Source organism: Sparus aurata, chromosome 21 (genome assembly GCF_900880675.1).
Source record: "Sparus aurata chromosome 21, fSpaAur1.1, whole genome shotgun sequence".
NCBI lineage: Eukaryota > Metazoa > Chordata > Actinopteri > Spariformes > Sparidae > Sparus > Sparus aurata.
In genome coordinates, this window is record NC_044207.1 from 20676256 (window position 1) to 20703992 (window position 27737).

General features: G+C 42.1%; 1 protein-coding gene and 1 long non-coding RNA gene across 2 annotated transcripts in view; one reads left to right on the forward strand and one right to left on the reverse strand.

Annotated features, from left to right (window-relative positions):
• agap3 (ArfGAP with GTPase domain, ankyrin repeat and PH domain 3) overlaps window positions 1-18761 on the reverse strand; it is a 131993-nt gene extending 113232 nt beyond the window's left edge. Inside the window, exon 1 of the mRNA XM_030402379.1 lies at window positions 17790-18761. Within this exon, the coding sequence (XP_030258239.1) occupies window positions 17790-18159 (370 nt within the window). The 5' untranslated portion in view covers window positions 18160-18761. The remainder of the gene's footprint in view (window positions 1-17789) is intronic.
• A 49-nt stretch (window positions 18762-18810) lies between these two features.
• LOC115572377 (uncharacterized) lies at window positions 18811-27193 on the forward strand. Its single transcript, XR_003982079.1, has 2 exons — window positions 18811-20266; window positions 23550-27193. It is a non-coding gene; the product is annotated as an uncharacterized LOC115572377 (long non-coding RNA).
• The last annotated feature ends 544 nt before the right edge of the window (window positions 27194-27737 follow it).

The following is a 27737-nucleotide window of genomic DNA, read 5'->3' on the forward strand; positions in this document are numbered from 1 at the left end:
CGGCAGCTGTCCCCCCGTCCTCGAGACAGTGCAGGCTGAGGTGTTGCATTGCTCAGCATGGGTCATATGCAACCAGAGGAATTTTCAGTGAGTCATCAGCATACCAGTTAATTCACACAGTGTGCATCATATAATAGCTAGCTCAGTTCTGCCTGCAGTCAAGTACCTACGTAGAGATGTGTTTTGGGACATTGTGACCATCGAGACACGTGTACCAGAAAATTAAAGCGGCAAGCCGTAGAATAAAAGTACAACTGGGAGACATGATGTGGTAGGAGGGCCTGAAGGTAGCTTTGCTCTAGGGCGGCAACTGATGGTTAATCTGCCGACAACTTTTAAATTAATGGTCTATAAAAAATGAGAAATTAGTGAAAAATTCACCATTTTGTTGATATTTACTTTACATGACAAAAAAAAGCTGCAAATACTCACTCATTTGAGAGTTTCAAATTCATTATTTTCACCTAAATTTTATTATTGTCTGGATTAAAAAGGCTTGATGTGACAATTAGTAGCAATTTGTATGTATTGTATCACTTTTTTATCGGCCATATGTGAGTGGATTGAAACATGAGACCTTCCCTATCCCTCCATTATGCAAACAAGCCTGTGGAGGATTTGTATCAGACGTTTAATGTGGCTGGACCACAGATTTCTCTGTGAAGGACTCGGATTTTCAGCCACAGTCAGAAGGATGTGAGACAATGCATGTTCTCGACTGCGTCGTCTCGCTAGTGCATTTTTTTTTTATTTCTGACTGGGAAAATCCACGTGAACGCCCCCTCAAGTTGGAGCAACAACTCGGAAAGTGTGAAAAAAAATCCTGGAACACGAGTTACCGAGCTGACGTCACACAACACTGGAACATGGCGGTCGAAAGTAAACACTGGGTTGATGGCAACATGCATGTTTGTGGAATACATTTCACGCTTTACATAATCTGTCGCCTGTGCTGTTTTCTTATCTGTCAAATTCTGGAAATAGCTGTAAATGTGTTGTTTAGACTCAGCTGTAAAATGCAAATATGTGTCATATGTGTTCAATCCCACAATCAGACTTGATGCACATGAACACGCCTAAATCTTGAAAACGTCTTCCGAACTCAGGAAGTGGGACTGTCAAGGGAACACATGGATGCGGCACCACTGCCTCTCTACACTAACATTAGTTTAGAAATGGAGTCCGCTAACTTAAACAACCGACTTCAAGCACTAACAGAAATTCCACCGAGCCCCATTAATCCACTGATCCATATTTTCTGACATTTTACAGACCAACTCAAAGCCCAAGATGATGTCCTCAAATGTCTCATGTGGTCCACATACCAAACATATTCCATTCACACTCATAGAAGAGTAAGGACACCATAAAATATGCACATCTAAGAAGCTGGGATCAGGAAACTAGAATTTTAAAATCATTCAAACTGGTTTGCCGTTGTTCATCAATCCATGTTCTCCTGCCCTGCATGTTTTAAAGGGTTCCCTCCCCAGGCACGCCTGATTTAAATTATCTTCTTGTCATCAAGCTCTGCTGAAGCAAATAAAGTAATCAGGTGTGTTTTGGGGCAGGGAAACATTTAAAACGTGCAAGGCAGGATTGTAAAAACAAACTGGGCGACTCCTTTATCAAAATGGTTGGTGATGAACTATCCGTCAATTGTTCTAACTACATTTAAATAAGAGATAAATATGAAATATGAAAAATTGGTATATTTTTCAGGTTATTGGTTCATTAATTAATCAGCTGATAATTCTAGCTCTAACTTGTTCTCAAGTCCGAGCACATTCAGACCAGTAAGAGTGGAAATGACCTTCAGTAACTGTGAGTGGGTCTGGCTGCAGTACGTGGTGGTCCAGTGACGGACACATTACCTTTCTATGCATTTCCCTTCCTTTCACCCTGTGCACGCTTAGATTTGCTCCATCCCCCCCGTGACCTTAAACAGAACTAAATGGGTTTAGAAAAGTGAATGAATTGGGGTTTAAAGGTGACTGAAATGTTAAAACCTCTTTCGGCTGCAGAAAATAAACCCGTGCGGATGTTTCAGAGAGCAAATACTGTGCCAAATTATGCCATCTATCCAAACACAGCAGTCCAGTAGCTCGGGCTCACACAACCTCAGGTCGCGCTGTCCTCTGGGGGTTGGGGTGCTCTATCTGATGAGATCTGATCCTTTCTTTGTCAGAAGTAAGGATGTGTAGTCCCGGAGCAGCTGCAAACAAAAGGGGTCTGAGCCAGCAGCCTGTGCGATACAGGAACAATTATCTGCACAGAGGCTAGAGAGATATTGAGAGGACGGAGTGAAGGGAAAAAAAGGTTATAATCCCAGAAAAATGCTTTAGATTGATTCCACCAGACAAGTAATGTTAAAGCTCTTCCTAGGCAGCACCCTCACTACACCAATTCCTGACCCTCCGTCTGAACATGACACCCCATCCAATACCTTGTCCACACAAACCGAAACTCCCATTACGTTCACCTCCTCGGGGTATTGCACTCAACTGACTCCCATTCAGGTCAGGGGCAAAGGCCTGTGTGTGTTTGCGGGGGGAGGAATTCACACATCCAGAGAGTGCACACACCACACACACACACACACACACACACACACACACACACTAACGCAGAGCTACTCCAGCCACCTACTTGTGTTACATAACACATGCCACTGCCTACCCATCCGCCGCCAGATCTGCACTCCACTCAGCCACCGACGGAGATGCATCACCGAAGCTCTCGCACGCTGCCGAAGTATTAGTAACGACGCCCTTCCACGTTTCTCTGCCTCGGTTTTCAGACACGAAGACAGGTCCCTAAATGTCTAAAGAGTGAAGACTGAGATTTCTGTGGACGGTGATGGACCTCTCCCAAAACGTGACAGTGAGTGTTTTGAAAGTGGACCATTAATCACGGCCAAGCTCCCACTCGCCAGCCCACTAAAAAAGGTAGAAACCTGTTCGCCTAGAGCCCTACTGGCACGATGAGACCACAGGAAGATTTGTTTCATTGTCTAAACAGACGAAAAGTAGCTTTGAACAGGCTCGAGCATTAAGCAGCCGCCAGACTTTTTTCACCAGATTTCATGCCAGATTCTGACACAACAAAAGATACCTTTTGTTGAGTAGTAGGGTCTTCTCGAAGCCAAATATGTGAAAAGCCACAAATTAGTGGTGTGAGGCCCTACGCAAACATTAGTAGCGTGAGTTATCACCCGCTTTAAACATATTTCTTGTGCTAAGAGCTCGCAACTGGACGACTAGCACGGAGCACTGCAAGTCAACAGCACGGTGCTGCTCAGAACCCAGTTTGCTGAGGAAATAAATGTCCTGTGAATGTCTTGCAAAATGGAAACAAATGGCTCACTATGCTTTAACACAGCAGCAGGGTGCATCTCTAGACACCAGTTGGTCCAATTTCACAACAGAATGGGCCCAAGAGCACAGCGGGGCCTGAGATGTACTGTGTGGCAACACAAGTGTCATAATTCCTCCTTTTTTAACTGTACACTGATTTATTTGAAGCCAGCAGTTTGTTTCCAGTGCGCGAAATGCAAAATCGAGGCAGAGCCCCTCTTCTGAGAACGGTGTCAAGCTGCTGAATGGTGCACTTTTCATGCCAGACTCTTCGATGAGGGAAAATCTCATCATCCTAAAAACTGGAGCTGTTGAGAAGCCACACCGATCGACACAGCCCTCGACAAGACTCTGAGCAGCTTTCATCAAAAAAAGAAAAACGGGCACTGCAGAGTGTCCGTTCATACAGAGGACGATACAGGCGCTCAGTTTACAGCACCGACTCAAAATCGGAAACGCTGCATCTATTTAAGAAAGAAAAGGACCAAATGGTGCTCGGCAAACACTGTAGCATTCTGGTAGCATTTCTCATCCAAGTCTCCATAGTAACATCACTCCTAACTGGCAAGCCATTAAGAATACGACTCTCACGAATGACTTCTTCAGATTAAAATCACTTCTGGCTTCTGATAGCCGGCGTTGCCCTCTCGTGTCCTGGCCTGCTATAATTTTGGCTGAACCCAGAGATAAATGTGCTGTCTCGTTGCCAGAGGCTCCAGTTTTTAACACAGGGCAACCCTCCTCACACTCTCGTCATGATTTATGCATATGTACACGAATGCTGCAGCAATAGAGTCATTAAGCTCCCTAGACACAAAGAGATATTAACCATTTTGCCTCAGGAAAGTTAGAAAATGAAGGCTTAGTGTGCAATGAAAAACTCAGACCCCTAGAACCACACAGGTATAATGCATTAGGGTGCCGACATACCGAACAGACATCAAAGAACTAGCGGCGAAGAAGGCAAAATGTTGTGTCGCCTCGCAAGCCTTTGTCCTTACTAAAAGTCTGCACAAAAACTACAGCTGTCAGCCAACTAGCTCATATGTTCTGCATCTGTGTGAGAGGGAATAACTCTCCACACCACCAGGTGGCGGTAGTCTCTATTCGTCATTCAAAAAGAGAAACTGGCAAACTCAGGACTGCGGATATACAAACCGCTGTTCTGAAAAAGCAGCGTTCGCCTATCATTCACACACCTTAAAGAAACAATCAGAGTGATTTTCTCCCGCCGAAGGGTTCTGTCGCTGATTCAACATGATCATTCGGCCGAATAGTCATCGACAAACGCCGACGGTGCAAAGACACACTGCAAAAACTAGGGCCGCAGATGCTCAACGACAGCCCCCACTCCGGCCCCGGTGTGTCGGGGCCCTTTGGGCTGTGATTTCCACTCACAAAAGCAAAAGTGCTCGCAAAACGGAAAAGGAAATGTTTTCAGACCTTAAAAATGTTCCACGGTTTTTGAAGAATTACCTCATTAATAATGCAGTTCTCAGTCGTGGGCAGCATCTGGTCTATGCACCGCTAGATTCAAAGCTAGATGGTTGAGCTATGGTTGGAAAAAAGTCACATAAGGGGGAAACAAAAATACAAAAGAGAGGACCGACATTCAAAAAGCTTAAAGAGGGGCCGCATGAAGTAAATCCTGACAGCTTGGAGCCGACGTCCCGTGCTAATGGAGGCTATTCTAAAACCCCCCCCGTCAGATGTCGGGTCCAAAACGGGAACTCTGACTGTGTTCCTAGAGGGGCTGTTGTACATGCAGTTCACATACCCCACCGCATGACATGAGTCCTGGGTCACGGCCAGGGGGATTCAGCAGTGGAACAGCTTTAGGTTATTCCAGTCGGGGGGGGGGGGGGGGGGGGGAAGCAGGAAATGGGGGGGGGGGATAAACAGTAAACGTGGGTCACATTACACTTCCTCTCCAGTGATTCCCACAGAAAATAAAACATCTCCTCACAACAGAACCCCTCCTCAGAGTTCAGCGATGATTCACAAAACAAAGTCACCAAAAATATCACTGCTGGTTCGAACTTAAGCTGAGTAACAGATGCTTCAAACTTTGGTTTTCAAACACGTTATTGAAAACAACTGTCCACGGCAGGCTTTTTCCTTCTTTCCTTTTTTTCTAATTGTTACAGTAATGACATGTACTTTCCCACAATCGGCAACAAAATAAACTGGAAAAAAACAAGCGCCTGGCCTGTTGCCGGAGCGAGTCCTTTGAAGACAGCCAGCTCAAGGCCAGAGGACATGTCAGAACACCATCAAAAACAATGACATCCACCGCAGGAATGTAGGACCTGAGTGATAACGCTCAGCTGGCACGTGTTAAACAAGCTGTACTGACAAGAGGGCTAACCTCAGGAAAGTAGTGCCAACAATGCTTACACTATTCTCAGTCCAATGAGCACAAATGGAGAGGGAGCGAACGGATATGTACGGTAAGGATATTCTATTTAGAGCCAAACGTGAGCGCAGATGTCAAACTGTTGCATTAACATTCAGCCATAATGTCTACGTATACCCGAGGGGTCGCCGAAGCCAAATGGATTTTATCTTCAGAAATAAACAAAAAACATACACTTTACAGATCATTTTATGTCGGTTTCACTCTCGGTCCGGCTGAAATAGGTAAGGAATAATATAGGATTCATTCACACAACAGAACAGTCGCTCAAAGCTCAAACATGTCCTTGAAGATTGACTGACGCAAGAGAGAAAAAACAAAAACTCTGCGACACGTCCCTGAGCTGTTAAGGGAATTACACTGAATTTCCGCAGCCCTGAAACCTTTAAATAGCGTGTTTTCAATTACAGGAGTAACTGACTTGTAACAGCAGGGCTAAAACTAGCATAGTGCATGCTGTGATACTCTGCAGCATTACGGCCCCACGTACTGAAGGCCACACTTCCTTTATTCCATTTTCCCCTCCTCGGTGGAGAAAATGTGCTCCCCGAGGGAAAGGAAAGTGCCTGTACGACATTTCTTTTCAAGAGGCAACTGAGATTCCTTTTTCCTAAATAACTGGATAACTAAAACAAGATCGCTGCTTGCTTTTCTAAATGGCGTTTTATGTTAAAAAAAAAACTCTTCTGCGGTCCAGGTTGATTCTTTGCCATGATTCTCCATTCATCCCCAATTAAATGAGATCTGAATCCTCCCACAGCTGAATTTCTGGTCTCAGAGAACCATTTCTATTCTGAGGACGCTTCATTCTTCACCATGATCCTCTATCCATCCCCAACCTGGATGAGGCCAGAATCTTCCCACAGTTAGTCACGGGACTGCTGGCAGGCTGAGGGGACTTGGAGGCATATGCGCCTTTCCATCTGTTGCTCACTCACTGCTCTCCAAACCCCTTCCTCTGTCAGCAGCCATCTGCTTCCAGCCCTACCCCACTGGCAGGAAACATGAGCACTTCCACCGTAGGATATGGACGTCGCACAAATTGAAAAAAAAAAGAAGAGAAGAGGGAGAGAAGAGCCGACGGCAGATTCAACTGACCGCTGTCTCAGCCTTAAAACGTAACAAGATAATGTTGACAGAGGGAATTATAGAAGATCACACAGCAAAAAAAAACTAAAATCTAATCCTGCAACTCATTTTGTTTCTGGATTAATCAATAAACTGTTGAGCTACAATGATCATTATCATCAAGAAATGAATCTGCATCATTAAATAACCATTTTAGCCATTAGTAAGGAAAAAGACAAATATTTGCCTGTTCCAGCTTTTTAAATGTCCAGATTTGATGTGGTTCTATTTCATACATCACTTGGTAAAATGCATATCTTGTTGAAATCATACTCAAAACAAAACAGCATATAACTGCTCCTAACTGTAGCTACATTAGCTAGTTAGCTCAGTTAGCTGTGCAGCTAGCGGTCCGCAGAGGGTAGTGTTGGTGAATACACTACTAGCACAGGAGCTTGGGCGGGGGCTAGCTGGTAAACATGATTACTTCTGTAGATATCTCTGCAATACAATACATCGTCATAATGTCAAAACTCTTACTTATTCACATTCTGTTGATAAGTTCAAAACACTTTTTTACGTTTTCAACCAAGATTTGTGCATATTACACCTTCAGGTGTGATATTTTATAGACATCAATTCATCTGGAAAGTAATTGGCAGATGAATTATTATTGGGAATAATCATTAGGTGGAACCTTCATAGTTTGGTCCGTAAAATGTGCATGGAAAAAGGGAATGTTTTGTAATTTTGCTTTAAAAAATGACTTATTATTGTCTGTGAAAAGACTAACTGGTTCAAGTTTATGTAGATGATATTGAAGGTCACAGTGATTGCATGCATAATATGATGAGTTAAAGCGTGCCCTCACAGCAGAAAGAAAACATCAACCATATCACGTTACCATATATTCCGAAGATTGTTTTGTCTTTCTTTGAATTAAATCTAAAGAATCTACTTAAATCTGACCGCCCACAAATGCATGTACAGCTGAGACACATATCTCTTATTTTGTAGTGATTTTAAATGAACTCAATGGCCATCCCCTTCAATAAAACATTAGACCGGAACTACTCCACAGTATCCATTAACAATGTCAGAACATGGCTGAGTGAACAAACAACCCTCCGCTCTCTGCTCATAAGAGATTAGGATGAGTATCCTCGACTATACTAAATGTTCCTTTAAAAAGCAAAAAAGAAAAACCCGACCAGTTCATCCCCCCCGCCCCTCCACATTCACAACACAAGAAAAAAATTAGATGTCCGTCAATGGGTGAGGGAGCGCCTTTGTCCAATAGCACAATGGAGGACATTCTGCTGTGGAGGATAGCGTCACATTCAATAAGCCGAAGCTGAGGTGCTGCAGCAGAGTGAGGACAGCAGGGCTGATGCAGAAATGACACTCTGACCCTGCAGACCTCCCAGACCCTCGGACTGAAGCTCTGTTTACAGCTCGCCAGTTCAGCTCATCTCTGCTGACCCGCGGTCAGGAGTCGGGCGCATTTCGACGGGGGTCTAATGGGCGTTCAGAAGCTGCAGATGAGAGAAAGTGTACAGGCTAATCACCAAACAGGGAGTCTTTTGAGGAGTGAGCCATGCGCAAACCCTGTTATCTGGTGTGCATCTGTCAGGGGTGAAGGCTGTTACTACTGCACCCCAGAGAATAAAGCTGTGACGTAAACCTGATGTGAAGTGTTTTTTCAACACTGCTCTCAAAGGATTAAAACATGGCTGAAACCTGATACTCGCCACGCTCAGCACAGAGGTGGTTCAGCTGCAACAGATGCTACAGGGGATCTGACGATGTCCTCAAGTGAACGGGAAATCAAAAGAAGCTTAGACTTTTATCAATGCCCGCCCGGGAGACTTGACATGGAAGCTGCATGCACAATCCAGGTGTTCCTCAGATTAATCCGTGTTACATCACATCAAAAGGCTCAACTGAGAGCTTGACGGTGGTGTTGGACATCTCTGGTGCTTCACTAATAGAAACCAGAAGCATTCATTTCGCCAACACAGAAGCAACTGAAGTGAAATGTGTACTTTTTATGTTATCTAAATTCTCATAAATACTTCCTGGCAGCAAAAAACACAACATCCTAGAGGTCTATTGGTCTAAGATGCATGCTATTTACCGTTTAGTGTAAAACTAATGTTTGTCTCCAACTATCCTGAAGAGGCAAAATGCTAGAACTACATTACACGTGGCTTTATGCTAGTTTTCCCAGCAAAAAGACTTGTAACATGGGGGGGAACCAGCTAGTCTAGCTTTGCCATACTTGAGATAGCACTTCTAAATTTTGAGAATCAGTATATATATAGTGTTGTACGACATGCAGAAAGAGGTACGTAAACCTGCAGTTTTATAGCAAGTCGCAACTATTTCTTGGCAAACAACAGCTGGGAGCAGTGACCTCCTGGAGTCTTGTTGTCAACACGAACTGTTGTTTTAACCCTCAGTTTGTGTACAGATTAAACAACTGGCTTGCAACACGTGGATAATCTAACTTTAGCTTAGTTTTTTTTTTTTTTTTACCTTGGATAGAGCCAGGCTAGCTGTTTCTTCCTGTTTCCAGTCTTAATGCTAAGCTAGGCTAATAGCCTCCAGCTTCATGCTTAAAGGACAGCCATGAGTGTGGTATCATTCTTCTCGTCGATCTCTCACTAGGAAAGCGATCGATCATATTTTCCAAGATAGCAAGCTTTTTTCAAGAAATAACAACAATAAGATTTGCTAAACATTGTTTGCTGACCAGTCAGTCGGCGAGTTTCCTATTCTGACAATGACAGGAAACTATATTGCACATACCCAGTAAACATTTCCAAACAAACAAGTTTAATGTCAAAATCTTGCTGGTCACAAAAATATTAATATTTTTCTTGGCATTTGTTTTGTGCAAACTTGATAGTTGTTCGGGCATATTTGTGCTGCAAGTACTTGTACTGATTGCAAAATGCTAGAAATTGAAGGTGTTATACATAAATGCCTCAAAATAATGAGAAAATAATTACTATCTACACGTTTCTGAAGATACTGATCTTCAATTTCACAGTGTTTAAACAGGGCTGCCTGTCTGACTATGTACATAGAAAGATTAAAAGAGACAGCCAAAGTTGGGCCCCTTCCATGCTCCACAGATGTATTTGTGTGAGCCTTTATTTAGGCACAAGATCTACAACTAGTAAATACTTACTGAGCTACTCTATAAACACCAGCATTCCACATTAACAGCAATTTACATTGACATACCGTGTAAGAGACACAGCTGGTGGTATTGACTGACATTTTCTAACTCTATAACAGTTTCTAATCCATATTCACTGATACGGTTTTGAAAATAATGAGCACATTGTGAAGATCTCGCCTGCCAAAAGCAGCAGCGGCATTCTCCTTACACAGATGGCCCACAGTGACAACTGTAAGCCCAGCTCCTCCAATCAAACTCAGACCCCACGACGACACACACATCTCAACCTCTAAACTGTTACTACTCATTGGAAAATCTCCGTAAACTCAGTTTAGTTAAATTGTGTATTATTAGACACCAGAATGTGCCATCATGAGTCTTGCATTGACCCACAAAAGCTGTATTGTACAGAACTTCTGTGGTCAATGACAACAATGTTAATTAAGATATTTCAGTGTTGTTAGTCCCAGCGGAGGGCGATAAATTCTGCTTCAGCAGCAATGGAAAATATGCATTATCATCATTCTCTGCCTGTGATTAGCAGATGAGCACTCTGCTCATGCTCTCCTTGGCAATTGACTACAAGAGAGATGCAGTGTGTACCAGGGAGCTGCTTAGGTGACACACAATGCCAACAGAGAGCTCTGAGGCTTCAGTCTGTGTGCAGTTTTGTATCTCTCTGTGTCGTCCCTACTGCTATCTAAGCACACAATGTCCCATTGTGCATTCTTATTAGCCCTTTCTTGAAATCCCAAGCACCCCTCTTGAGCGGCAGTGGATTTAGGTGGCTGCCCTTGCTCTGACATTGGCCTGTCAGCTGGAAATATGAACGTCAGCATGAGCTTTCGCATTTGTATGAGGCAACGTTATTACTCAAGATACGAGAAGACATGACAACAATGCAAAATCGTAATGCTCGGCTCAAGGAAATGCCCTGAAAATACCCACAGGTCAGTGTCCTGAAATCGTGAAGCTGCTGTTGAGACAGTGGGATGCCACCTTGAGGCTAAAGAAATAGCAGAAAGGAGTCAAATACAACATCACACTTGTCTGTGATCTGCTCATTTATGCCACTCGTTTGTGCCAGTCACATCACTGTCTGTAGTCGCTTTTGTACTTTATACAGCGTACATCCACGCTTTCTACTACCTACATAACGGTATGTAGCAATCACAACTCCCTTTACAAACAGAACCAAAGAAAACTATTCCCAGGGCGTAGTCCTGTTAATGGAACACTCCTCCACAAATGAATAGCTAAAAATATCATTGGAATCACATTACAGATGCCTTGTCTGCAGCTGTCTCCGTATCAGTGATCTGGATTTTATTCATTTATTCCCCACAAATCAAATCCGTACACAAATCCAGGCTCCAGCTCTAGTTCAAGGATCCGAATGTAAACAGCACTCCCCTCCAATATAGCTCGAGTCGGTGAAAGACACATTTATATAAATAGTTTGTGCCTCTGCATATATTAACCTATCTGCTATTGCAAACAATCAACTATGCAGCAAGGAGAAGGTATCCAATATCTTTGCCAGACAAATGTTGGGTACATTAACTTAGCCACCTGAACTAGCTCTGGTGTGTTAAGAGAAAAACATAGGGCAAACTTTGAGGTTGAAGTACCTCAACAGTGACATGCACATACACGTTGTGCAACACCGGCGACGCAGAGGTACGGCTTCTTGTTGTTATTTATTTCCTTCCCTCTGCCTATGACTCGACAGTATAGCGGAACGGGTTTAACCTGCAATCAGTTGATCGCTGCTGTGGTGCAATTCTCAGTTGGATCCGACTTTCTTGGCTGACAGCTTTAAAAACTTTCCTCTGCAACAAAACTTTCTGCTGCATCATCAGTGTCACTTCACGGAGAGGCTTAATGATGGCCACTGGCAAGAAGACCGGCCGGTGAAATTATTGTGATGATTAACACGGCAATATTGAGATCATCACCACATTTGGCTGACAATGAGAAAGAGCTACCAGTCATTAGACACAGTGCTGTGTCGACTCCATAATCTCTCCTTTCATTTTCCCCATGTACGGCGTTTGTGCTATCCCCTCTGCTGCAGAAATAACGCATATTGTCCTGTTGTGGGACTAATATAAAGAATTATCTTATCTTATCTGTACATTCTTTTCATTTTATCACCATGAATCCAACAGACCATATTCAAGCACCGTCAGTTTTCCTCTGACGTCACGCTCGGGGCGGGGTGCTCAAAAGTTGGGCTGATGTGATGCTGCTGTGTTACATCCAGGATTCAAGTTTCGTGAACGTAGGGAATCTGAATAATTGTCAACATTTCACCACTTCCTCAATGATCAGCAAATGAAAAGACACTGGGTAGTGAAAGTCCTGAGGGACATCAGGTCACATTTCACAGCCAAACAATGTATCTGGTGACCCTAAGCCAACGTTAGCATTCAACCGCTTCCTGGCTGAAACGACTGTTTGATTAAATCCAGATTATACCACTTCGAAGCTTAAATGCCTGAATCTGAGATGTATGTCAATAACTTAAAATTAATTTGCACCTGTCCTGTCGTATCGTGTAACATCATCAAATAGCAATGTTAGCTAGATTTGTTGAATGCTAATGTTAGCTGCTGTCTAATGGACGCTAACTGGTCATCAAATAAGTTGTTTGACCTTGAAAAATGTCCCCGATGTGACCACGGATTTTCACTATCCATCATCTTTTCAGTCAGGGAGAAGAGAAACACTAATATACACAATATTAGCATTTATAGGACTTGCAACCTGGAACTCAGCAGTACTGTGTTTCAGCTTCCCATCCTGAACATGGCCACAGTATCAATATGGTGCATGCATTGTAGTCATTATGTACAAACTGCTCTTCAGTATTTTTGGCAGCATCCCACAGTTGGTATAAATCATTCTGTAGCTCAGCTCAACAACTCAATATGTTCCATCATGGCGAACAGTTACAAAGAGAGTCCATGAGCTGGTTGCTCACATGAACATGGAGCCTAGTCCTAGACCAAAGAAAAACTTGACCTGACACAGCCACTGAAAAAGACATCTTATAGACTGGACCACATCGTTGCCCAAGAAATTGGCTTTTCAGCAGCCTGAAAAAGAGCCGGATTGATGAAGGTCCAGTTTACCACATTAGCATCTCTCATCTATTCCTGGAGGTTTTACAGTCGCTTTAGCGTAATGCCAGTAAAGGTTCTCAGTCATTTAGGTCAAAGGTCAAAGACTTTACAACAGAGCCACAAGGCTGGATTAACTGACCGTAAACAGGATTAAAGGTGCAAATACATATCTTTCTTCATTTAAATTACAGCAACAAATAAACTCCAAAAGTTCAGGTGGCACCCGAGCCAACTCAGAAAATGGTTAGTTGCACTTGACAGATCCATGGTGCACGTGCTACCAAAATAGTCTCAGTCTGGAGCCCTGGTTATGTACATTTCTACAAACCAGGGATATGTTTCATATTCATTTTCCACTTAGTTTATGGTCTGATTAGGTTTAAGCACCAAAACCACATGGTTAGGGAAAGATCTTGTTTGGCCTCGAAATACCTGTTTTGGTCTCCTTTACAGTATCCAGTGACGCCATGGTCTTGCATCAGAAATATCCAGTGGTTTCACACTGACAAATGTTGAAACAACGCCTCAAACGACGGCCATCAGCTTGGCAACTTCACCACAATCTACTCCATGTTACATGTAACATGAACTCGATATGACACGTTTTGCAGAAATGTCAATACGGTATGTCACCCATTATGTGTAAGAGATGAATCAGTGGTTTGCAGAAATGTTATCTGCCAACATTTTAACCTTGAGACGGAGTTGTGCTCTTTTTTTAAAAGTGTTTAATTAAATTTCACAGTTTCCACTCCCTGACATAGAGACACCCTCCAGGTCTGTAGTATTCTCACTATAAGAGTACTGGTAGTTTCTGGGACTCTGTGCAAAATATAATGAGGCTGCCATCTTTAATATGCTGTGTGCACTGCACTTAATAGAAAATTGAAGGCAACTGGGACCTAGCAGCAAATTTGTCGGCCCCCAAAACAGGTTACCCAGGCCACACTTATTAAAGCCTCTTGGAATTAGTGGTGAAGCATCTTCAAGGCTTTATAGCGAATCAATTTCTTGGCCTTGTCATTCTCACAGCTTATCATGAATTACATGCTTGTCCAATTTTAATCAGCCTCAGCAGACCTGTATTCACAAACATCATTTTTTAAAAAGACAAAAGAGGGACAATGTTTTTTCGGAATGGTGATATGAATTGCCTCACAGAAAACTGAGAAGCACCCTGAATATCAATCACTGCAAAAGGAACAACGTGAGGCAAAGAAAAAAGTGTCATCGTCAATATGAAAGGTCTCATTAATCAAAAAAAAAAACACCAGGGAGACCTTAGTAACGACGGGAATTCATTTTGTGAGGGTGTAAGGCTATAATTTCTATTCACTCCTTCTTCAGCATTTTCAGCTAAATGCATGAGCCACCGGTTCCTTAGCAACAGACTCTGCAATGATGCAAGATTGAAGAGGAACAGCTCTGCAGCTCCACAGTGCAGGTGAAGTCGGCCGATGGCTCCTGTTGCAGCTCTTCAAAGCCCCCCTGGAAGTTACAGTTATTATGGAGGACTGCATCTCATTTAACGGCACGAAAAAAAAAAATCCACATCAAAGCTAATGCCGGGAATTTTTACACGAGGGACACCAAAATCAGTCATGCCTCTTGAAATACTGTGCTGAGAAATATCAATTCCAACACCGATCTTCCTGCACAAAAATGTCAAAGTTTGCCCGGAACGTGTTAACAATGTGCTAAACAGACTCATAAATAAACAGCAAAAAGGGGAGGTATGCTCTGCACTTCTGCGTCTGTTTTGTTGTTCAGCAGTGGATTTTTGCTTTTTTCGTTCAAACACTTCCCTAGTTTAACATTTTGTTTAAGCCTGCAGGTGTGGACACAATACCACAACAATCATAGTTGTGTTTTTTGTTTTTATTCCCCAAGGATGTCTGGCTAAGTATAGACAATGAGAGATCCTGCTGAGAGATTTCTAGTCTCAAACGTCAACAATAAGCATCAATACGTCAGGATCGATGGGCTTACTCCTCATCATTTCGCTTCTGTTTAACAATCACACAAACGGTGAGGAAGACATCATGGATGCTGAGGCTGCAGTAAGACAATAGCACCGTCCCTATGTCGCGTTTTGAGAACGATAAAACCGTAACCAGTGGTCTTCAGACCTAGTACTTCTGACCTAGTATTCATGAACTTGCTGGCTAGCTCAAATGCTAAGATACTGTTTTTAAATTTTAAAACCACCGTCTTCTCATTCCTTTTGTTCTGAGGGTTGTTAAAGGGCATTCTGTGGGGGGGGGGGCTCTTTAACTGAAGCAGACACAACAGCCTGAAGGGGAATGAGTCCACAATCAAAGTCAAGTTCAACACCACAAAAATACTTTTTCAAATTTGAGACACCCAAAGCTGGAAGCTGTGGGTGAAGTTTTTTCCTTCGGGTTAAGTGTTTGCTCATGTTTTAGGAAGAACAAACAAACAAAAACGGATTTGTGAGTAAAGCGAGCTATAACCTTTACTGAATTTTTAGGAGGTAGGCCTACATCTAAGAGATAACTCATAAAAGGCTCCAATGTTGTCTCATCAAGACACTGAATAAAGGCGTGCCTTCATCGAGGAGAGTTATGTAACAGTCCTAAGGCACCAGAAAAAAAAGGGAAAATCGTCCTTTTCTAAAAGGTTGAACTGAAACACCAGTTGATTGCTTATCTCCACATGAGGATGCATTCTTTCAGTAAATAACACTCAGATTCTGCCTGGCGATTTCATGGTCGTGACTGTTATGTTGTGCAACGTAATTCAAGGTGATGTCAAAGCTCAAAAACATTGTTCAACTAGAATAGTGGTGACTGCTGTTAGGTCCCAAGACTCAACATTCCCCTTTTGTACTCACTCATAGATAGCAGCCACCAAAATACAGCAGATACATGCAATATTTACAAGAAATGTCAACAAACGCCCTGTCTTGTAATGTTACAGAGAGTTAGAAAAAAAATCCAGGATCAACACAAAGAGTTAGAGGGGGCTATTGTGGGCCCAGACCCATCCTCCATCCAGGTTTCCTAAAAATACATTCAGTAGTTTTTGTGGTAACCTGCTCACAAACCAACAAACCGATAATGAAAAGCAAAACAAAAACTACGAAATTGAAGTATGTTTGATGTTGGCCATTCTTTCCCAATTAAATATATATCAATATGTTCCTATAAGTTGCATTAAAAGGTGCACAACGGAAGATCCAGTTCATACTCAGGGCAAATAGGGAGGTGCACCCTGCCTCTAATAGTAGCAGTTGTGAGCTAATAAGCTCTGTTAGCCCTGAAATGAAATGTTTACACAGCTAGCACAGTAGCTTTAGAGTGGGGCTAGCTGGTTAGCATGCTAACGTCCCTGCAACACAATAAATAGATGGCAAAAATGCTATATCTTCACATTCTCTTGATGATTTTTGTTCATTTTTGAATGTTTTTTTTTTAACTAGATTCTCCCATTTTGCCCTTTTAAGCATCTTTTGTTTGAGCATTAAACTACATTTCCCACGACTCTTTGTCATTTGCATGCTGTCCGCACCTCACAGAAAGAGTAGCTGCAGCACAAACAAACACACATTGCTGTGTTTTTGTTAAAAAAGGGACAAAATACTCAAATTGTCCCGCCCGATGCAGTCAAACACTGAAGAATAACACTTTCAAATCCTGCTCTGCCACTATCAACTCACAATTTCTGCCAAAAAAAACAAAAAAACTTGCCAAGCTGGTTTAACTGTTACGCCAAATGATTCCTCAAATCCTGCGAAATAGATTTCTAGCTTAGCTGCATCTAAGATCAACACAGTGCCAACGAAAGATGCTCTCGACAGCCGCTGTGAAGCTTCCTGTAAAACCTATGACTGCTGACTTTGATGGACAGTCCACTGACTGCTATGTCACACACACAGCCATTGATCGGATAAATGGGCGTGTGAGTAGCAGGGAGAAAACCACTACCATCATTTAAGACACTCACATCTGACAGTGCATCATACTCACTCAAGCTCTGCACATAGTCTGGTGAGGGGTCGCTGTCATCCCTCGGTGGTCGAGGGGAAACAACATGTGGACTTTATTAACAGTCTGACACCTGCTGAGAGGCTTGATAACAAACTCAATTATGCCCACCTCTCTCTCTCTCTGTCTCCCTGTCTATGTGCCTCTGCATTGTCCAGGGGCCAATCATTAGTCTTATCTAACAAATGAATATCAGAAATTAAAAGAAAAACCCCCAGAAACCCCCAGATTCAGGTTCAGAGCAGTGGGCCGTTAACAAGTGGAAAACAGTATTTGAGGGCTTGTTACCATCACAGGCTGGGAAGCTCTTGTGAGTGCCACTGAACATTTTATTGTTGTAACACTGCAGTGCATGGGGGGCAATTCGAGCAGGACTATGAGACCGACTACGCCCCCCCCCCCCCCCCATCCTCAACGTGTGATTGTTGACAGTGTCCTCTGCGACCATCACAATGTGTACATAAAAGGAAGGGAAGAGAAGGAGACACCCCCCCCTCACAACACAGACATCCACCCCCCACACCTCCATCCAACACCCCTCCTTCAATGAATGAGAAGCAGGAGAAGCCTCGTTTGATCGCATGATGTCTGCCCCCCCCCCCCCCCCCCCTCTTTTTCACTCACCTTCGATGGAGATTACGTGCTCTCGGATCTGGTTCTGCAGGGCCAGGTCATCGATGCGCTCGATCAGGTCGTAGATCGCGTAAATGTTGGGGTGGACAGACTCGAACCGATGGATCTCTGCCCTGATGGCCGCTGAGTTGGACAAAACAAACTGCGAGCCCCCCGGGCCGGGCTGGGCAGCCTGGCCCGAGACAGTCCCCGAACCGAATTGGCCGGCCCCTGAGCTCGCGGACGATCCGGATCCGAACTGGGACGGGATGGACTGGGGCACCGGGACGGGAACTGCCACCGGGACCGTGCCTGGAGTGGGCATGGCCGGCTGAGACTGCTGCGAGAGACCGGACCCTGGGACGCTCGACTGGAAATTCATCTCTCGTGTGTTTTCTCTCTCTCTCTCTCTGGTCTCTGGTGGACTAACTCACAGCGGCAGATCAGATATGCACACTAGAGATTTTTTTTAGGGGGGGGGGAGAGAGAGAAGAGAGAGAAGCTGAAAGCGATGCGAACAAAAGAAGTCCGCGCGAACTGATGGTCTGGAAAACGATCGGCGCAGAAAGAAGACGCATCAATAGTTGGTCAACAGAACGCGGCTCTCGCTCATATTATCAAAACTTGACTGTGATTCATTTTCCGTTATTGGCCAGATCTATCCAGGGGCCCCCCCCTCTTCTTTTTTTTCTCCTCTTTTTCTTTTTTCTTCTTCTTCTCCCGCAATGCCTACTTGGACACTCCTCTCAGGGCTGCACGGCCGCTTTGGTCAAACCCTTTTTCCTCAGCTGCTCTGCGCTGTGCTGTGAAGGAGACAATGGGGCTCGGCAGGCTTCAGCACGGCGCGCCCGGGTCCCGCTGCCGTCAATGCGTTTCGCTTCTGCTGCGCCGAAATGAAAATCCGCGTTCAGTCCTCCTCTCCGGTCGAAGTGGTCCCTGCCCAGCGCCCTCCTCCGCATGCTGAAACGTCACCCATCACGTAATTGTACTTGAGATGGGGGAGGGTGTGATTGGATTTGGCGGAGGGGTTGGAGGGGGGGGGAGAAAACTCGCAACGTGCACATCATTATAATAACCTACCTGACAGTTATGCAACCGCACCAACAAAATAATGTAATAATTATTTTTTTGGATGCTGTTGCGAGATATAAACCGAGATGCTTGCAGATACATTGCATTTGTTGTTAGTCGCAATTGAAGAGAGACACCCTACGTTCACACTTTCACACGTGTGCGACTGTGCGTGCACAGACTGCAATATGGGCCTTTAAGGGACTTCCTTGCACCAAATGTGTGTGTGTCCACTTAGATCTCCAAAAAAGCTATAGATGGTCGCTTAATTTCTTTGATCAGACTGTAAAAAGAAGAATATATCTGGCACACTTCTGTGGCTACACATCTTTTCACATACTCATGTATATTCATCTGTGACAAGATAAGCTCCAATCCTTTATTGGTTGGCATTATTACAGCAGCAGAGGGGGCAGCAAAACTTTAGAGCATCAGTTAAAACAGCTATAATAAATAAGTATAAATACTTGAAAGAATACAAGTACATATTTAAACAATAATTTAAAATATGTATATTGTGCAAACCCTAACAAAGGCAGTGATACAGCAGGTTTTTTAAATAATTATTACCTCAGGCACACACACACCCCTGGATGTCACATTAGGCCCACCCTCCTTCCCAGCGTGCATCATCAGATATCACTGCATGTTTAAAGGGTACTCACATTATGGGAGCTTATAAGCAAGTGGTGTGGTATATGGATCAGAGAGGGGGGGAGGCAGAGCCACCTGCTGGTGTGAATGCGCATTACAACAACAGCTGCTCAAGGCCAGATGACAGTCACAATCAGTCAATGTTCTGGTGGTGGTGCAGGAGTGTTTGTGGTGGTGGTGGAGGTGGAAAGACAAACACAGCCAGTGACTGAAAAGCATATTTGTCTATGCGTGTAATGTGCATTCGCGTGTCTGTATTACGTCATAGCTTGAAGTCAAGTGACCTTTTCAGCGCAGGAAAGGATAAAATAACTCTGCCAAGATGAGAAAGTTTTTTTTATAAAAGATTCATTTAAATATAATGGAGGACCTGAACTCCCAGGCAGCCCGCGGCATTTCTCACACATTAATAATATAGTGGCCAATACCCATTTTTTGTATCATTCCTTCCTCCCAGTGTTACAGCTGAATCACAGCATTATCAACATTAATATTGGTTTTAGCGCAGAGTGATTTCCAAGGGATGTAAAAGTAGTGTGTGGGTCATAATTTTGTGTATATTTGATACTGCTCTGTCCCTCTCCCTACTGTGTGAGCAGTTTTCTCTGAGTGTGTGTGGGTGATTGATAGCAGGTAGGACCTGCCGATTGGCTGAAGCCGCCTGATTGCTGCTCCAGGATTGGCCAGAGGCAGGAGAGGAGCCCTTTTGAAGCACCGGCTGACTGCAGTCTTCCTTTCCACCAATTCACCCACATCCAACTAGGGTTAGTGTCTAGTTTGACTAAGATTTTGTGTTTGTGTTGTGAAACCTAGTGTAATCTACAATCTGAGCTTTTTGTGCAAAGAGAAAATTGTGTGTGGTAGCCCAGTGGGAGGGAGAAGCCTTTTCTGTAACCCTTTTTCTCCAGTTTTTCCTTATTTAGGAGTTAGGTAAGATTTTGTCTTTTTGTTAATATTTTCTATTTGCATAGGGAAGGTAGGGAGATAGATTCTTTTGTTTGTTGTTTTGGCTTTCTCTCCCTCTGAAGCAAAAATAAAAACCTTAAAATAAATTACCTACCTTAAATATAAATTCTTGGTGCCACTGGCCTTCTTGGGAGTGGGAAGAGTGGGGAGAAGCAACTCATGTTATGTCTCTGATTCCCCTAGATCAGGGGCATAACAGTAGGTGATTCAGAAAAGACCTATCTTAGCATTCTTGTTCTGTGTTCTCACAAGGCTTAACACAGAGCCAGAAGTTTTTGAGTACATGGTATTTTTTTTCTTTGGTTTTTGTTTTTCTAATTCATTATGTAACCAAACCTGTTGTGACAGAGGGGATGATAATGCGCATCTCTGCACAGCTGCAACATGACACATAACTTTTTATTCTTTGCTTCAGCAGCTCTGCGTCTGCACAATTATACATTCAGCAGCAAGGAGAACCTGCTGTTTCAGAGATCATGATCATTATTCATGATATTTCTGAATTAATGACCGAGCAGGTCGAGCAAAATGTTTTGCAGAACATCCTGATTGAGTCTTCATTTCATGCTTCTGCTTGTGGTGAGGAAGAAACCACTATGTTGTATAAGTGTTTTTTTGTTGTTTTTTTTTTTTTTGCTTTATGTGGAACATTTGAAGGTAACAGAACGTTTTGTTTTTTTGTTTTTTTTATGGAGGCAGACATTTATATATTGGTCTTTATGTAACACTAAACCATTTCTGCGACATGCTACACATTTTCTATTTGTCATCGCCAGCCTTCTGCCACCATCTGTTGACCAAATTTGGAACTTCCTCTCACAAACCACACAACTATGCTCATCCTGTTGCTCCCCATTTTAGTGAATGCAACATTTAAAAGCTCCAGTGATTGTTGAATCTGGTTGTGAAGATTTTCTATCAAGACTTTTTTTTTTACACAGTAACTTTTGTGTGTTTCAAATTAACTTGGACTAAAACAGAGTTTCATGCTCTTGTTTATTTACATGAATTACGCAGTCAATTCGTCTACTTGGTGTGTGATGACACATGATAATATTTGCGCAACTGTTATAGACTATCATTTCATCCAGGCACCTTCTTGGCAAATGGCCGACCCAACATATGACAGTCAATAGAAGATGGCGAACAGGCTCAGAGTCATTCCATCTCAGCCATTTCTCAGAGCATTATATAACAGAGAATGTAGGATTTTCCAATTACTTGAAAGGGAATGAATTATCTTAATTAGGTTCTAGTCAGGACAAGCCAATTTCAATCGTATAGCCTAGAATCACAATCACATTTACTTCAAGTAAGGAAAAACTCGTCAGAAAACTCTTGGGGTTACAAAAGAGTCACAGAGAGGGGACCCGTCTCCCAGGACAGACAGTCATGTAGTAGCTGCTGCATGTACAGAAGAGACCAACAACAACACAGAGTATAAAAAGGTAAATATCAGGAAAAAATAATAAATAATAAATTATCAGAATGTAAACAGGTTATCAGGTTCTGGTACTTGAGTAAAAACCTTGAAGAATCTGATATAAGTATCAAAAGTAGAAGTTAAAGTCAAAAATACATTTACATGTCTGTATACTGTGGGTCAATCAATTATCATTTTAACCAATTATATAATCTGATATTGAGCATTTTTTTTGGAGACAGTTCATTTCAATTTATTTAGGATGACCCCTTGAGATGCAGCATCTCGTTTTCGAGGGGGTCCCAACACAGATACAAAGATAACACAAAACATACATTACAATAATACACAACAGACGCAAAAACACAAAAACACACTGCTCCACCACTTCCACAGCCCCCACGCCCCACCCACCCCATCACACACATACCTACTTAAACAAGTACATATATACATACATACATATATACATATAAGCATACATACATATGCGTATACATATACATACGGGTGTAACCACATTGCAATAGAGTGCAACATCAGGCAACAGAATACCACAGCAATTTATGAATAGAATAGAATAGAATTTTCTGATCATAAGAATCAGCATTTTTTTATGTGATTGCTGACAAAATATATAAATCTGAAAGTGCACTACTCTGGCTCTGATTAAGCATACAATCTGAAAAGTAATCAGTAAATCAAGTAAATAAAATAACGGTAGTGGCAGTGGTGGTCTCAGGAATCTTTCAGCGACAGGGTGGATAAAAATAAAAAGGACACCAATTGTACGTTGGGGGGCTCTGACGTGAAGAAAGTTGTGACACTCTATCATGTTTTGTCACCCTCGAGGGCACTTTATCATGTTTTATCTACCGCAGCGGCACTTTCGCGGCATTGATACACGATATTTACCAACAAAATATAGCGGAGTAGAAGTGTAAGTTAGCAAGTACAGTAACTCAAAATCCCCTTCCCCCCTCCCTACGTCAACACATGAATGTGTAATAGCTAGACACAGGAGCGAACAGTAGGATCCTGTCCTCAACAGCATACAGGTTTGCTGGGTAATTGAGTTCTCTGTCCTGATTGGATAAAGTGGGCAGGGATACTAGAAAAGTTCATTTCTTTCACTGCATGAGCGTGGTAAAGAGAGACATGGGTTACTGACCAAACACTCCATAACAGTGATAACTGTTGGAATAACGAGCATTTTAACACTTAACACTCATTTAAATACAGTACTTGAGTCAATGTAATTCCCATCACTTATCATTTACAAGTGAAAGTGCAAATATACTCCAACAGAGAGAAAGAGAGCGTGAACTTTGTGTTTAATTATAATCAAAACCTCATCTCATCTATTTCAGTTTGAAATAAATGTCATTATATGAAAAAAGCTCAAATAATAACCTGAAGTCTGAGCTGCATGATGACCTCAGCAGGTGGAGTTTTACATTTCCCATTTGACTCATTTGGTTTCTTCCCTCTTCCAAATGGGCCGGACGGCTCGAGCCCCAGAGAACTGCCCAGGACCCTGGTGGTCACCATGAATACTTTAGCAGTCAAGTTTCATCTACACCAAGAGAAGGAAAAGATGTGTGGGAGTAATATTAATGAAACCTATCTGAATTATTGATTCTCATTTTAACTTGCAGAGATGAGGACTAAATACAAATCTTCAAGCAAGAACCGTCATGTGAATCTTAACAAAGGCCTCTCTATAAAAGCCATCACATTGCTTCACTGACGACAGGATGGAGCCGGACTCAAATTATCGCATATTTATCCATCAACCGCAAACGGCCGCGGGCAATGTACCATACATACGGAATGAAATGAAGATGCATTGTGATTGATCAGATACTTGTAATGCACGTAAGCAGAGGGAAGAGCAATAATGTCCCATGAGGATTGCAGGAAAAGACTTCACATGCCTCCATCTTAAGCTTAATCATCTTATTCACTAAGCATCCATTGTGCCAGATGATCAAAAAAAAATATACATAAAGCACTGTGAATATGTGGTTTACTCACTGTTTCATATAACACACTCACTTTGTCATTAGTCATTAGTCATTGGTTAAGTTTCCTGTCTGTAAGTTTCCATCTTATCGTGTTTACACGTTTCCTGATGAGCAACTTCTTCATCAAAACTTAGTTTGCGTTTACAAATGTACAAAATGACACGCAGGCTCTCCGACTGCAACTTCTGGTCTCTTTTAAAGCAACATTATGTAACTTTGTGACCTTAAAATAACAGCTTCAAAATCATGTTGATGGTACAGTGTCTTGTAACAGGGTGAACTGTATGTGACTTCAGTAAGAGGGTCGGATCACAGCGTCACGTACATGTTTATTTCAACATTTTTACGATGTTATGAGTTTTCTTTGTCGTTTGCACCTACAATACATCTGAAAAATTGTAACAGACCTTGGATTTGCATTTAAGACAGTGGTATACTGTGTGGAGTCGTGCACTACAAGCCAAATTCTCCACAAGGTGCTTTAAAGTGGAAACTATGTCTGCTGGTATATGACTATGGCTTTAGTTGATTTTAAGCTTTATTCATTAATGTGTTCTATCGTGTATGAATGTGAATATGTCTGATAAACTGAAGGAGTCATGCTCTGTAGACTCGTTCTTCTTAAAGACAGCAATGTTACAGACATGTGAGACACAGCTGTAGATTCACTTCCCCAACAAAGCAGTTAAAACTGCTTAAAACTCATCATTAAACATCCACAAAATGCAACATAAACAATAACGCAACGGGGATAATTAAACCATAAATCATTAGATAAGACTTAATAGACTGATAGGGACCATTTTACTGCCCAATGAGTCTGTTTACTTTTAATACCGTGAGTAAATTTAGCTGATAATATATACTTTTACCCCCAGAAGGATTAGAGTGGTGGACATTTCACTTGTAGTATTTTCAAAGTGTTTTAAGATCTGAAGGTTTCTCTCATCGCTGGGTTTATTTATGATGGTTTATATTAAAAAAGACAAATGAAAAAATCCATTAGAAACCTTTCAAACATTAATTCATGAGCAGAAAGAGAGAACTGGTACCTTAAATCAACTCAACTCTGAACTGAACCGACAAAACTGCAGCATTTGATGAGCAAACTGAAATGGTTGCAGAAGGAAGAGATGAGTCTCTATTGATTCTCTTTTTATATTTAGACACTCTAGTGTGCGATCCAGACACACATGAGCTTTTAACTACCATCTAAGGACGGAACCAGCGCAGCACATGGAGCGGCTGGCCTTCACAAGTGCAGGCCTCTCAGAGATCTCAGATAGCTGTGCCTGGATCAGGCCGGTGACCTTGCTGCCTGTTCTGGCAGCAAGGTTCTTCCTCTCACGCTCAGGTTCAAGTTATTAAACAATCTCAAACACACCGAGCAAAACTCAGTTCAAACAAGGTCATCCTTTTACAATCCACTTCAATGGGATTCATTCCGAACATTAAAAACAAGCGAATTGGTAACTTGTTACAGATTGCATCAGTGTCTGCCTTTCACTTTCAAGGCTTTTCACAGTGCCTGATAACAGATCTAGGAACAAGGAGGCCTAACTGATCATTATAGCTGAATGGTAAAGTGTTGGAATTGACTCAACAGTTTCCTGCTTTAGTTTAGAAGTCGCACTGATTTTGTTATAGTGCCTATTAAGACCCCATAGTCTCTGATCTTTCTCCCAGCTCGCATGTTTTGAAATGCAACAGAGTTTTTTAGTGAGGTGACGGTTTAAGCGAACCTCAGGTAGTCAGGAAACTTGTTCCACAGGTGGAGAGCATATAGAAACTAAAGGCTGCTTCACCTTGCTCGGTTTCGATTGTGGGAAAGCTGTGCCAGACGACCTGAGGGGCATACATGTAACTATATATGTTGATGAATTTATTACCTTAACATGTCATGACTTTTCCCTAAGTGATGAGAACTGATCATTAACATGGTTGTTTTAGAAGCACATTACTGAGAAATAATGCGCTGATTCTGTTTGGGTCTTGGATTTCTGTCATTTGACCACATAAGATAACAAACTGTACATGTCTTTATCTGGAATAATGCTTTGTCAATCAAATTAATATATGTATCTATGACACGACATTTAAAATGTAATATATGAAATATTTCAAAATGTTACGGTCATTGTTGTATTTTGCCACCTTCATCAAATGTTTATAATAATGTCTGTGCATAAATTATATGCTGCCTTCAATAGGAGTGTCATAGAACAGCACAGTGGCAGGGATCTGAACCCTCAGCCTCTGGTTAAAGAACAACTTGCTATTTACACTGTGGCACTGCTGCTCAAGATTACATAACGAGAGTGGACATTTTCAAAGGGTTACAGTGACCTTTTGTTCAGTGACTCTGTGAACTGCACAAGGAGTCACCATAGGCAGAAAATCAGAGGCTTTTTGTTGCAATCATTTTGACTGAGGCGATACATGATGGTGTAAGAAAGCAGCCTGATAAGAAGAGAAAGAGACAGAAAACACCCATTTGTCTCCATTTGATGTGTTCGGACTGTGATACAGTGACCTCTAGGGGAGGATTTGGTTATGAGACGTTACACGAGTTAAAGGGTCAGTTCACCTAAATTAAAATGAACAAACAAACAAAACAGTAACATAACTGACCGTGCAGTTTTAACGGACCATATGGCTGTGGAAATTACATTTCTGTCTGACAGTTTGTCAAACACAAACAGACCCTCGCAGTAAAAGGTTATTCATACGGTGCGTTATTGACAGTAGATGATGTCACTAGGCAGCCAGGTCATTAGGGATATATTTGTTTATTTAATACATGATTTACAAACAGCTAAAATATCATATTTAAAATTAGCCTTTGACCTCATTATTTTCCACTAACATACATTAAATGTAGCTCAGTAAACCTCAGAAAGCAAACAATAATGATTAGATAGATAGATAGATAGATAGATAGATAGATAGATGGATGGATAGATGGATAGATAACTTTATTAATGCCCAAAGGGATATTAGATTGTGGTAGCAGCAGGTACATTTAAATACAATCAAAATACAAAGGTAAAAATAGAAACAAAATACTATGTTCAATATAATACTATACTACCGTTTTTGACAAACATTTGGAAACTATTTGTTTATCTACTTGGCAGCAATTGGTATTTGGCCTTTCTTAATAGCATTTAGGCTGGAGTGCAGAAATGGGTTGAATGACAGCAGCCCATCATTATGATCGATTGTGGTCTTCAATAATAAATGCACACTTAAAATAATAAAATGCATTGATTGTTTGTGTGGTGCTTGCGCTTATGTCCCTTCCCTATGTGATTTAAAAAAAAAAAAAAAAAAAATCAAGTGCTGCAACTTTGCACTTTGTGTTCTTTATTCATTCATTTTAAAAAATGTTTTCAGCATAATCCCTCTCATGTCTCCTACCATGAAAACCCGGCACAATGAAGAACACACAAGACAATGACAAGTTATTGTTTAAAAATAAACTTCACAACAGCTGAAGATTAAACCCCCAAACTACCTCCTCTCTGCAGCAAAAATAGGATCCTCCACACACTGCAGCCTCACATTAACCACACCCCTTCTCATGTTGCAGCAAAACACTCCACAGCGTTTTTTTCCCCCTGTTATTTTCCCAGAATGCACCTGGAGAAGCACAGTGACGAACGCATCTGATGATGGGAAGTCCGAGGCCGTTTTAAGAGTCGAATCTTTTGAGCCTTTTCAGTGTGACGTCCTCCTTCAGGAGCTGATTCATTTTACTGACACCAGCTGGCTTTCGAATCATGTCAGCAAAATAAAAAAATAACAAACAGCAGGCTA